The 13,274-nt window shown below is 34.9% G+C and overlaps 1 protein-coding gene across 1 annotated transcript in view; it reads left to right on the forward strand.

Moving 5' to 3' along the window:
• Positions 1–13,274, forward strand: part of LOC117112527 (titin-like) — a 59,133-nt gene that overhangs the window by 9,514 nt on the left and 36,345 nt on the right. The window contains exons 6-8 of the mRNA XM_033255609.1: positions 13–4,498; positions 5,488–10,533; positions 10,866–13,091. Of these exons, the coding sequence (XP_033111500.1) occupies positions 13–4,498; positions 5,488–10,533; positions 10,866–13,091 (11,758 nt within the window). The remainder of the gene's footprint in view (positions 1–12; positions 4,499–5,487; positions 10,534–10,865; positions 13,092–13,274) is intronic.

Below are 13,274 nucleotides of genomic sequence, written 5' to 3' on the forward strand. Positions count from 1 at the left end.
GAAGCTATTGAGCAAATACAAGAAGATATCATTGAGCAAGAACCACTATTGAAATTGGATTTTGTTAAACCAGATGTGGTTGAACATAAACCAAATGCAGAAGAATTGTATCCAGTTGATAGAGCAGAGGTGAACTTAACAACTCCAAGGGTTGTAAGACCTCTAGATGATATTGACATAAGTGTTGGAGAGGATGCCAGATTAGAATGTCAAATAACAGGTAAACCACGGCCACGTATAACATGGCTGCGTGATGGCAAACCAGTAGAAGGTAAACGATTTTTTTCATTGCATGAACAAAATGGAACATGTGTTCTTTTAATAAGTCCAGTATGTAAAGAGGATGATGCTGAGTTTGAATGCCATGCTGAAAACTCAGAAGGCGTTATATCAACCTATGCAGACATGATATTAATGGAGTGTAAAACAGCAGTGACTAATGAGTTACATAAAACAGATGTGTTGATTGATACAGAAGATATACCTATACAGCCAGCAGAATTACAAATACAAGTGCCACAACCTTCCGAATTAGAAGAGCTAGTACCAGAATATGAAGATTATGTTGAAATACAAGAAGAACAGCTTTTAGGAAATGTACCAACTGTACTGGTTCCTCTGCAAGATTTAGAAGTTCCACTGGCTGGAGATGCGAGACTAGAATGTCAAATAATTGGCCAGCCCAAACCAGCAATATCATGGATAAGAGATCAGGAGTTTATCTCTGGTGAACGGTATGTAGCACTACAAGAAAAAAGTGGTAACTGTGTGCTTTTAATCAGTCCGGTTACAGAGCAGGATAATACAGTATTCGAGTGCAAAGCTGAAAATGTTGTGGGCACTGTATCAACCACATCACAAGTGACTGTAAACGCAGATACTTCTTTTGAGACAACTGAGACCCATGAAGCCAAATTAACTATGCCTTCTAGAGTAACGATTAGTATTCAACCTGTAGACAAGAAAGAAGTACATATTAAGACTGAAGAGATAACTGAAAGCGAAATGCCAGATGTTGAAGAAGTATCATTAGAAGTAATAGAAGAATGTATTGATGTTGACTTTGATGAAGTATTAAAATCAGTTGATACAGTTGTGGAGAGGCATGTAGAAGAATATCATGAAACAACAGAAGTTTCTCCAAGAGAGATGACATTTGAAATTTCTAAACCAAAAATGATTGAACAAGTACAAGAAGAAATTATTGAGGAAGAACCAGAGTTAGTTGAACCTAAACCAGATGTGATATTGGCAGCTCCAAAGGTTTTGAGACCTCTAAATGATGTGGACATTGATGTTGGAAAGGAAGCTAGATTAGAGTGTCAAATAACTGGTAATCCTCGACCAGATATAACATGGCTGCGTAATGGTGAACCAGTAAAAAGTGAACGATTCATTTCATTTCATGAAAGTGATGGAACATATGTTCTTCTAATAAGTCCAGTCTTTGAAGAGGATGATGCTGAATTTGAATGCCATGCTGAAAACTCAGAAGGTGTTGTGTCAACCTATGCAGACATAATATTAACAGAGTATGAAACAACAATTACTGATGAATTACATAAAACAGATGTTTTGATTGAGACAGAGGATAGGCCTTTGCAGCCAGTAGAATTTAAAATACAAGTGCCACAACCTTCTGAATCAGAAGAGCTAGTACCAGAATATGAAGATTATGTTGAAATACAAGAAGAACAGCTTTTAGGAAATGTACCAACTGTACTGGTTCCTCTGCAAGATTTAGAAGTTCCACTGGCTGGAGATGCGAGACTAGAATGTCAAATAATTGGCCAGCCCAAACCAGCAATATCATGGATAAGAGATCAGGAGTTTATCTCTGGTGAACGGTATGTAGCACTACAAGAAAAAAGTGGTAACTGTGTGCTTTTAATCAGTCCAGTTACAGAGCAGGATAATACAGTATTCGAGTGCAAAGCTGAAAATGTTGTGGGCACTGTATCAACCACATCACAAGTGACTGTAAACAAAGATACTTCTTTTGAGACAACTGAGACCCATGAAGCCAAATTAGCTATGCCTTCTAGAGTAACGATTAGTATTCAACCTGTAGACAAGAAAGAAGTACATATTAATACTGAAGAGATAACTGAAGGCGAAATGCCAGATGTAGAAGTATCATTAAGTGTAGTAGAAGAATGTATTGATGTTGACTTTGATGAAATAATAAAATCTGTTGATACAGTTGTGGAGAGGCATGTAGAAGAATATCATAAAGCTGCAGAAGTTTCTCCAAGAGAAATGACATTTGAGATTTGTAAACCAAAAATGATTGAACAAGCACAAGAAGAAATTATTGAGCAAGAACCATTATTAACATTGGATTCTGCTAAGCCAGAGTTAGTTGAACCTAAACCAGATGTAGAGAAATTACGTCTGGTTGATACAGCAGATGTGATATTGGCAGCTCCAAAGGTTTTGAGACCTCTAAATGATGTGGACATTGATGTTGGAAAGGAAGCTAGATTAGAGTGTCAAATAACAGGTAACCCTCAACCGGATATAACATGGCTGCGTAATGGCAAACCAGTAAAAAGTGAACGATTCATTTCACTTCATGAAAGTGATGGGACATGTGTTCTTCTAATTAGTCCAGTCTGTGAAGAGGATGATGCTGAATTTGAATGCCATGCTGAAAACTCAGAAGGTGTTGTGTCAACCTATGCAGACATAATACTAATGGAGTATAAAACAACAATCACTGATGAAGTACATAAAACAGATGTGTTGATTGACACAGAGGATAGGCCTTTGCAGCCAGTAGAGTTTAGAATACAAGTGCCACAACCTTCCGAATCAGAAGAGCTAGTACCAGAATATGAAGATTATGTTGAAATACATGAAGAACAGCTTTTAGGAAATGTACCAACTGTACTGGTTCCTCTGCAAGATTTGGAAGTTCCAGTGGCTGGAGATGCAAGACTAGAATGCCAAATAATTGGCAAGCCTACACCAACAATATCATGGATAAGAGATCAGAAATTCATCTCTGGTGAACGCTATGTAGCTCTACAAGAAAAAAGTGGTAGCTGTCTGCTTTTTATCAGTCCAGTTACAGAGCAGGATAATACAGTATTTGAGTGCAAAGCAGAAAATGTTGTAGGCACTGTATCAACCACATCACAAGTGACTGTAATGAAAGAAACCTCTTTTGAAACAAATGAGACCCATAAATCCAAAGAAACTATGCCTTCCAGAGTTATGATTAGTATCCAACCTCTAGACAAGAAAGAAGTACATATTGAGACTGAAGAGATAACTGAAGGGGAAATGCCAGATGTTGAAGTATCATTAAGTGTAGTAGAAGAATGTATTGATGTTGACTTTGATGAAATATTAGAATCGGTTGATACAGTTGTGGATAGGCATGTAAAAGAATATCATGAAGCAGCAGAAGTTTCCCCAAGAGAGATGACATTTGAGATTTGTAAACCAAAAATTATTGAGCAAGCACAAGAAGAAATTATTGAGGAAGAACCAGAGTTAATTAAACCTAAACCAGATGTGATGTTAGCAGCTCCAAGGGTTATGAGACCTCTAAATGATGTGGACATTGATATAGGAAAGGAAGCTAGATTAGAGTGTCAAATAAGAGGTCACCCTCAACCAGATATAACGTGGCTGCGTAATGGCAAACCAGTAATAAGTGAGAGATACATTTCATTTCATGAAAGTGATGGAACGTGTGTTCTTCTAATAAGTCCAGTATGTGAAGAGGATGATGCTGAGTTTGAATGCCATGCTGAAAACTCAGAAGGTGTTGTATCAACCTATGCAGACATAATATTAACAGAGTATGAAACAACAATTACTGATGAATTACATAAAACCGATGTGTTGATTGAGACTGAGGATAGGCCTTTGCAGCCAGTAGAATTTAAAATGCAAGTTCCAAAACCTTCTGAATCAGAAGAGCTTGTACCAGAATATGAAGATTATGTTGAAATCGTGGAAGATACATCTGTAACTGAGACTCATACAACTGTAGTAACTAGGACAACAGAATTTGAGACCTTTCAACCGATTGAATTAGTGATAGAAAATGAGGGTAAATTTATTCCAGAGTACGTAGAATATAGGGAAGAGGAAGAATCAGAAAAAGAAGTATCGTTTGAGCCATTACCAAAAACTACAGAGGAAGCTGTCCAAGAAATAACTGTTACTGAACATGTTGAAGTGGTTTTTGAAAAACCATCGTTATTAATCAAGGTGGAACTGTATGACGTTTATGCAAACACTGGGCAAGATGTCAGATTGGAATGCCAAATAGTTGGTAATCCCTCGCCAAATCTAAGCTGGATAAAAGATGGTAAAGTGCTGGATAAACCCAATTGCATTTGTTTATTTGAAGCTGATGGTACATGTGTTCTCATCATTACACCATTCAGTGACCAAGATCAAGGTTTATATCAATGTGTAGGTATCAATCCTGCCGGCAAGGTTGTAACATCGGCAGTGGTAAAATGCAATGAAGTACCAGGTAAGGTAACATTGAATTTTAATATCAATGTGTATTTATTGTTTTTAATTGTGATTGATATCTTTGTTTCATTTTAATATTGTATGAAGTATTTTATTAAAACCATTTAAATTCAAACCAAGACTATGAAGTGAATAATTTTATTGCAGTTTTATACCACTTACAGGGAGAATGATTTTAAGCATGTTAGTGATGATGTGTGAATATACTTAAGCTATGTTTCTGCAGCACTTAATACCCAATAAAGTATCACAAATCATCCGTCTTGCTATTTTACATTGCTGATATAGAGCTTAGAATTTCTGAAAAATTATCCCGCAAAAATCAGATAATTCGTTAAAAACAAGTCAGAATACGGAAACATTAAATCCAGATTTGTTGTTGTATTGACATTTTACTGGTGTCAAAAGAAAACCACTTCAAAATACAAACCATGGCTAGTACATTTTGCAAAGAAGATATACAGACAGTACTTTATAGTTAGTGAGTGGAGTGAGGAAGTATCGTGCATGTAAACACAGATATAGTAATAATGAAGGCTGGCTATTTTTTGTGCCATTAAATAGAGTATGCCAAACAACAAATTATTTTTCTACTTATTCCCTATGTAAAGATATATAGTCTTATTTAATAATGATAGTAATTTATTAATTTCTATTGCCCAACAGCATTTAGTCTTGACAAAATGTTTCCCAAAAAATAAGTACAGTAGTACAGATAATAGCGCGTTTTTTGTCCTGGGCAAGGCCCTATCTATATCATTTACACATATATATATATATATATAAATTAATGTTTTCATGTTGAACACATTGCATAAAATATTTAGATAATTTGAAAGGTATTTTATCGGAGAATTTTTGAAGTGCTGCAGAAACACAGCCTTAGAATCCCTACTTTTTTAATTCAAATTTCATTTTAATAAAAAAAAAAATCATATTTAACTGATGGTTGCAGTGTACTGTATATCTAATATTGATTTCTATTAGGAGACATTAATGGTGAAGTTAAGAGCAAGCCAAAAGAGAAGCATATTCTTGATATTGGCTTGAATACAGCGATAAATGTTGTCAGTGATGATTCTGGGATGATCAAGAAAATAACAAAACAAAGAACTATAACAACAACTACAAAAGACACAGCTGATGTGGTAGATGATGATGTACAATGTACCCAGGACATAGACCTACCTCGTGAGAATATGCTTCAGAAGTTCATGGATTCATTGCCTCTTGAATCAGACCATGCCATAGAGGACATTGTTGACTCAGAAGTGACTGAAGAGCAAGTTGTAATGGATAAATTTAAGCAAGAATCAAGTGCTGGTTTCAGAAAGCAAAATGCAATTGACAAACAAGTACAATTGCCTCAGAAACCTCAAGTGAATAAGATGGAACCTGTACATGTTGAGTTGATTCAAGGTTACAAGGAATTTGTTGAGGTTGGTCAAAAACCACATGTTGAAATACCGATTGAATCATTTCAACCTCAAAGCATGCCTGTTACTCAAGAAGAACAACCCCTACTTCAAATATCAATTAAATCTTCCCAGCCAATATCAGAAAAACTGCCAGAAAAATCAGTAGAGGTGAAAGTTCTAAAAGAGTCCAGATTTGGAAAAGTTGAACAAATCGAAACAGACACCATAGAAAGAGACACACAATCTCTTCCAGCAGTTGAATTGAAACTAGGAGAAAAAGTTGAACGAAGCAAAGAACCTATTGAAATATTAGAAGAAGAACATCTCTCTAGAGTGACCACTGATGGTTGTACACCTTTGCCAATTGAGAATATACCAATGTCTGAAAAGTTTAAAGTTGATATTGATGTTCAAGAGCCTAAATATGCAAACGAGCAAGGATTGGCTCTGGCAGAAATTGTGATTGATGTTGAGACAGATGGAATGATAAAACAGGATATTATTCAAAATGAAACAGTAACTGAAAAAATGGAAATAAATATTAATAATAAACGTGTATCAACAGTTGAGGCCATTACAATTGATCATGTGGAACATGTTACAGAAATACCTCAATATGAAATAATAACTGAAAGTGCTGAAGTAGCAGATCTGGATTCTGTTGCTATTCATTTTCAACCCACTGAATATACAGAAATGCAACTTCAGCCTGAAGAACTGCTTCAAGGAGAAATGCCAGAAATATGTTATTCTGTTCCAGTAGAACATATTTCAGTAGATTTTGGAGAAATTTTGCCTTCCAAAAAAATGGTTGAAAAAGAGAAAGCATATCCAGTTGAAGTTGAAGACATCTCTTCTGCCAAAGTGACATTTAATATATGCCAGCCAGAGGCAGTTGAACACCTTGACGAAGATATTATTGAAGAGTTTCCAAAAGAAGAAACCCAATCTGCTGTACGAAAAAAATCTAATATTGTAGATGTGATGTATGAATCTGAAAAGGTTTTAAAGGTCTTAGATGAGGTTGATGTTGAAACACCAATTGAAACATTTCAACCTAAAAGCATCCCTGTTACTCAGGAAGATACATTGATACACGAACATGAGCAAGAAATAAAAATACCAGAGGAACAACCCAAATTTCAAATATCAATTAAAACTTCCCAGCCAATATTAGAAAAACTCACAGAAAAGTCAGAAATACAGAAAGCAGAGGTGGAAGTTTTAAAAGAATCAAGATTTGGAAAATATGAACAAATTAGAACAGACATTACCATAGAAAGAGACACACAGTCTCTTCCAGCAGTTGAATTGAAACTAGGAAAAGAATTTGAACGAAGTGAAGAACCTTTTGAAATATTAGAAGAAGAACATCTCCATAGAGTGAGCACTGATGGTGGTACACCTTTATCAATTGAGAATATACCAACATCTGGAAAGTCAAAAACTGACACTGATGAGCAAGGATTATCTTTGGTAGAAATTGTGATTGATGTTGAGACAGACGAGATGGTAAAACAGAAAGTTATACAAGATGAAACAATAACTGAAAAAAATGAAGTGAATATTATTGAACGTATATCAACAGCTGAGGACATTAAAATTGATCATGTGGAACATGTTACAGAACTACCTCAATATGAAATAATAACTGGAAGTCTTGAAGTACCAGAACTGGATACTGTTGCTATTCATTTTCAACCTACTGAAAATACAGAAATGCAACTTCAGCCTGAAGAACTGCTTAAAGGAGAAATGCCAGAAATATGTTATTTTGTTCCAGTAGAACATATTTCAGTAGATTTTGGAGAAATTTTGCCTTCCAAAGAATTGGTTGAAAAAGAGAAAGCATATCCAGTTGAAGTTGAAGACGTCTCTTCTGCCAAAGTGACATTTAATATATGCCAGCCAGAGGCAGTTGAACACCTTGATGAAGATATTATTGAAGAGTTTCCAAAAGAAGAAACCCAATCTTTTGTACGAAAAAAATCTAATATTGTAGATGTGATGTATGAATCTGAAAAGGTTTTAAAGGTCTTAGATGAGGTTGATGTTGAAACACCAATTGAAACATTTCAACCTAAAAGCATCCCTGTTACTCAGGAAGATACATTGATACACGAACATGAGCAAGAAATAAAAATACCAGAGGAACAACCCAAATTTCAAATATCAATTAAAACGTCCCAGCCAATATTAGAAAAACTCACAGAAAAGTCAGAAATACAGAAAGCAGAGGTGGAAGCTCTAAAAGAATCAAGATTTGGAAAATATGAACAAATTAGAACAGAAGTTACCATAGAAAGGGACACACAGTCTCTTCCAGCAGTTGAATTGAAACTAGGAAAAGAAGTTGAACGAAGCGAAGAACCTTTTGAAATATTAGAAGAACAACATCTCTCTAGAGTGACCACTGATGGTGGTACACCTTTATCAATTGAGAATATACCAATGTCTGGAAAGTCAAAAGTTGACACTGATGAGCAAGGATTATCTCCGGTAGAAATTGTGATTGATGTTGAGGCAGACGAGATGGTAAAACATAAAATTATTCTAGATGAAACAATAACTGAAAAAAATGAAGTAAATATTCTTGAACGTATATCAACAGCTGAGGACATTAAAATTGATCATGTGGAACATGTTACAGAACTACCTCAATATGAAATAATAACTGGAAGTCCTGAAGTACCAGAACTGGATACTGTTGCTATTCATTTTCAACCTACTGAAAAAACAGAAATGCAACTTCAGCCTGAAGAACTGCTTAAAGGAGAAATGCCAGAAATATGTTATTCTGTTCCAGTAGAACATATTTCAGTAGATTTTGGAGGAATTTTGCCTTCCAAAAAAATGGTTGAAAAAGAGAAAGCATATCCAGTTGAAGTTGAAGACATCTCTCCAGCCAAAATGGCATTTGATATATGCCAGCCAGAACCAATTGAACACCTTCAAGAAGATATTATTGAAGAGGTTCCCAAAGAAGAAACCAAATCTGCTGTACCAAAAGAATCTAATCTTGTAGATGTGATGTATGAATCTCGAAAAGTTTTAAAGGCCTTAGATGAGGTTGAGGATGATGTTGAAACACCAATTGAAACATTTCAACCTCAAAGCATCCCTGTTACTCAGGAAGATACATTGGTAGGTGAACATGAGCAAGAAATAGAAATACCTGAGGAACAACCCCAATTTCAAATATCAATAGAAATTTCCCAGCCAATATTAGAAAAACTGCCAGAAAAAAAAGAAAAAACAAAATCTGCTATACCAAAAGAACCTAATATTGTAGATGTAATATATGAATCTCCAAAGGTTTTAAAGGCCTTAAATGATGTTGAGGTTAATGTTGGAGATGATGCTAGATTAGAATGCAAAATATCAGGTAGTCCGCAACCAAAGATAACATGGCTCTCTGATGGAAAACCTGTAAAGAGTGATCGGTTCCTCTCACTCTATGAAAAAGATGGAACATGTGTTCTTCTAATCAGTCCTGTTATGAGAGAGGATGATGTTGAATTTGAATGCCATGCTGAAAACACAGAAGGCACTGTATCAACTTATGGAGACATAATTATTTCTAGATTTGAAACTGATGTAATACATAAAAAAGAGGTTTCAATAGATGCAGGACATCAGAATTTACAGTTTGTAGAACAGCAGATTGAAATACCAGAAGAACAAACTGAAGTTGAATTTGTTATTGAAGCTACCAATAAGGATGTACCTCATAAACAGATTGAGGATATTTCTGTATCTGAAAATTTGAAGGTTGATATTCTACAAGAGCGGCAAGACACAGAAATTTGCTCTGTTAATTTAGTTACTGGTGTAAAGGAAGAAGAGGTAGTAAATAGTAAATTTTCTGAGAAAGTTGTGACTGAAAAGATGGACAACAAATTATATGAACTAGAATTGGTAACAAATTATGAAGAGATGAAAATAGTAAAACTGCCAGAGCAAGTACTTTACAGAGATAGAGATATTTTTGCTCCGACAGAACATGTTCCAGTTGAAATGTCTCCTTCAAAGGAATTTGTTGTTGATGAACAAGAGGCATATCCTAAGGAAGTGAAATACCTCTCTTCTATTGGTATTGAGTATAATGTATGTAAGCCAGAAACTCAAGAAGATATTGAACAAGATCTGACTGATGTTTCTGTGCCAACTATTGAACAACCTGATAATGTTGTAGCTCAGCCACAAGGTGAGGAACCTTTAACATTGCCAAAAATAGATTCAAAATTGACCTCGCCTAAAATGGCAGTTATAGAACAAGAGTTGGAAACACCATTGAAACCGGTATTGGAAAGGGTGTCAGAAAGTGCACAGACAAAACTAAAGATTATAAAAAGGCTAGATGATGTTGAAACTTTACTTGGCAATGTTGTTACATTGCATTGTCAAATTGAAAGTTATCCTGAGGCAGAAATCCAATGGTACAGGAATGGAACTTTGTTGTCAAAAGATGACAAGTATGAGATGTTGCAGAATGATCATGGTATTGCTGAGCTTCACATTAAATCTGTAGAAGAGGAAGATGACACAGAATTTGAATGCAGAGCCACCAATTCTGTTGGGAAAGTATCTACATACTGTGAAGTCATAATAGAAGGTTAGAACCATTATTTGTTTTACAATATATTCACTTAGGAATTTACAAAAAAAAAATCAAATCAGGATACTAAAAATGTTATGGACAATCATATTCATTTAAACGTTTCATTTTGTTTCTGTTTGAGGTTTGCCATTTCAAAACCATGAGTCATTAGCACAAGAAAAAAGAAAGCCTGTGTTACCAATTAAACATATTACCAATACCAATTAAAACAAAATAAAATAAATAAAATGTCTGTTCATTTTTAAATCACATTATGTATTACTGTATTACAACTATTAATTTTTTTAAATATATCAAGTTTGTAAAAATGGTTAAAATGTTTTTAGAGTTGCGATTCAAGAGGGGAGCATGTACTGTAAAACAGAAGACTATGATAATGTCAACATGTGACCAATTGGAGCTTGTAAATATAGAACGCCCTCTAGCAAAGTCAGACAATATTAATTCTGGTACGCATATCTGCTGTCCTTATCCATTCCTGAAAGAAAGACAAGCAGTAATAGGCACAGTTCCTTGCTTTGTTAAACAACTTTTTCCTGTTGCTTGCTGTCTTGATGAAAGTGTGCATTTTACTACTAAGGTTGTTGGTATTCCATATCCTTCAATTCAGTGGTTCAAGAATGGGAGACCTGTTGTTGGAGAAAGATATTGTGTTACTGTCAATACTGATGGATTAATAGAACTAAGAATAAACCATGTATGTTTTGGAGACATTGGAACTTTTGAATGTAAAGCAGTCAACTGCCATGGTGTAGCTATAGTAATAACCAAGCTTACTGTTAAAGACGATTTGAATATTCTGACAGACAATCAAGCTAATGATGTACCTTGCTTATATGTTGATAAGGAGGTTAAAAGTGATTCTCAAACTTTGTCAAAATTTAACAAGATTAAAATGTTTGAAACACAAAGTAATATGAAATCAGTTTTTAAACCGATAATATTTCTAAAACCACTTCCACCCGAAATTAATACTGACATTGGAGGTACTGTGAGATTAGAATGCAGCATTTTAGGCTATCCTAAACCTTTAGTTGAATGGCTTATAGATGGCAAACATGTTACTGGTGATCGATTTGTGAGTATACATAGTAATGATGATCGAGCTGTTCTTGTCATAACGCCTGTAAAGCAGAGTGACCAAGGAATAATTCAGTGTAGAGGATCACATCCAATGGGAAGTGCATCTTGTTTTTCAATGTTGAACGTTTTTGAAAAGGCCAGGCCTAAACAATTTGTCACCAAAAAATCTCTTAAAGCAGAGGCCTCAACACTATTACCCCTGGTTCAACTTCCAAAATTAGTGATACAAAACTGTGATGTTGATCAAGGGGCTTTTCAATTTATAGATAGCAAGCCAAGGCCTTGTAGTACTGAACATTGTAGTACAGTACAACAATTAGAAATATTACAAACAGGAAAAATACCAAATGAGAATTTTATGGTAAATAGTAGTGATGAGGAGAAAAAGAGGCATGAAACAAATGCAACAGTGACTGGTAAATCTGTTTTAATGTTTGATTCTGTAATTTGCAAAAGACCTCAGTCTGTTATTCACAGAAATCTTCTAAGTAATACCGATGATGACTCTGCATTAGAAGATGAAGCCAGCAGCTCTATAAACAAGCAGTGTCCAATACAAAATGAAAGAACTGCAGTGATTTCAAATGAAACAAAAAAAGATTGGCAAGTAGAAAAATCACTTTCAGATTCAACAGAAACTGCTGCAGTTTTTGGTAGTTTTGTTTCAAGTAAAACTACTGAAATTATTGCAAAGACAGAATACAGTTTAGAACATGACCTTATTCAATCTTTAGAGAAAGATTGTCAAGTCAATTTCCAAAGGATTGGTTCAATTTCACATTCAAACAAAATTTTAAGAAAATCTGATGATTCTAAAATCCATGAACACAATAATGAATCCACTTTGAACCATATAGAAACTTCTATAGAAAAAGGAAATGTACAAATAGAAAGAAGTTCATATTCAACAGACTCTGACGATTCTCTAATTAAGGAAAATATTCAGACCGTATCCTACAAACAAAGTGAAAGAAACATGCATGGTATGTTTGAAAATGAACATTTGCAGCAGCTAACATTTTGTAAAGAATTAAACAATTGTAGAAGTAAAGTTGGAGGTACTGCTTGCTTTGAATGTCAAGCTACTCCCAGTCCACTAACCTCTGTAATGTGGTTTAGAGATGGTAGTTTACTAACAGCAGGCGAGAGATTTATTATGATTAATGATTCAGATGGAAATTGTTTTTTGGTCATATACCCAATTTTTGATGGTGATGAAGGAGTTTATGAATGCCAAATTGGAGACCATAATCATCGGACTTCTACATTTGGTAGCTTGATCCTTGACAGGGAAGTGGAGAAGTTAAATACACTGAAATCAGTTAAGCTAGATGATGAAATTAACAATAGTGCAACACCTTGGATGGATAAGAAGTCAAATGTGGCATATAATGTACAACATGGTATTATGAATGAAGATGATCTTGTCAAGTCGGAAACCATGGTGATTCAGGATAAGTTTCTTGCAGGTTGGATATTCAATTATCAAAACACCAATTGCACTGAAATGAAGCCACCATCACTGATGCAACAGAGTAGTGGAATCAATTCTAGTTATCACAATTGCGACAAAACAGTAGAATGAATCTCAGCCACCATCACGCCACAAAACACAAGAATGAATCCCACCAATTATATTTGTAATCACCAGA

Source organism: Anneissia japonica, unplaced genomic scaffold (genome assembly GCF_011630105.1).
Source record: "Anneissia japonica isolate Jap-2015-1 unplaced genomic scaffold, ASM1163010v1 scaffold2991_len510020_cov192, whole genome shotgun sequence".
NCBI classification, from domain to species: Eukaryota; Metazoa; Echinodermata; class Crinoidea; order Comatulida; family Comatulidae; genus Anneissia; species Anneissia japonica.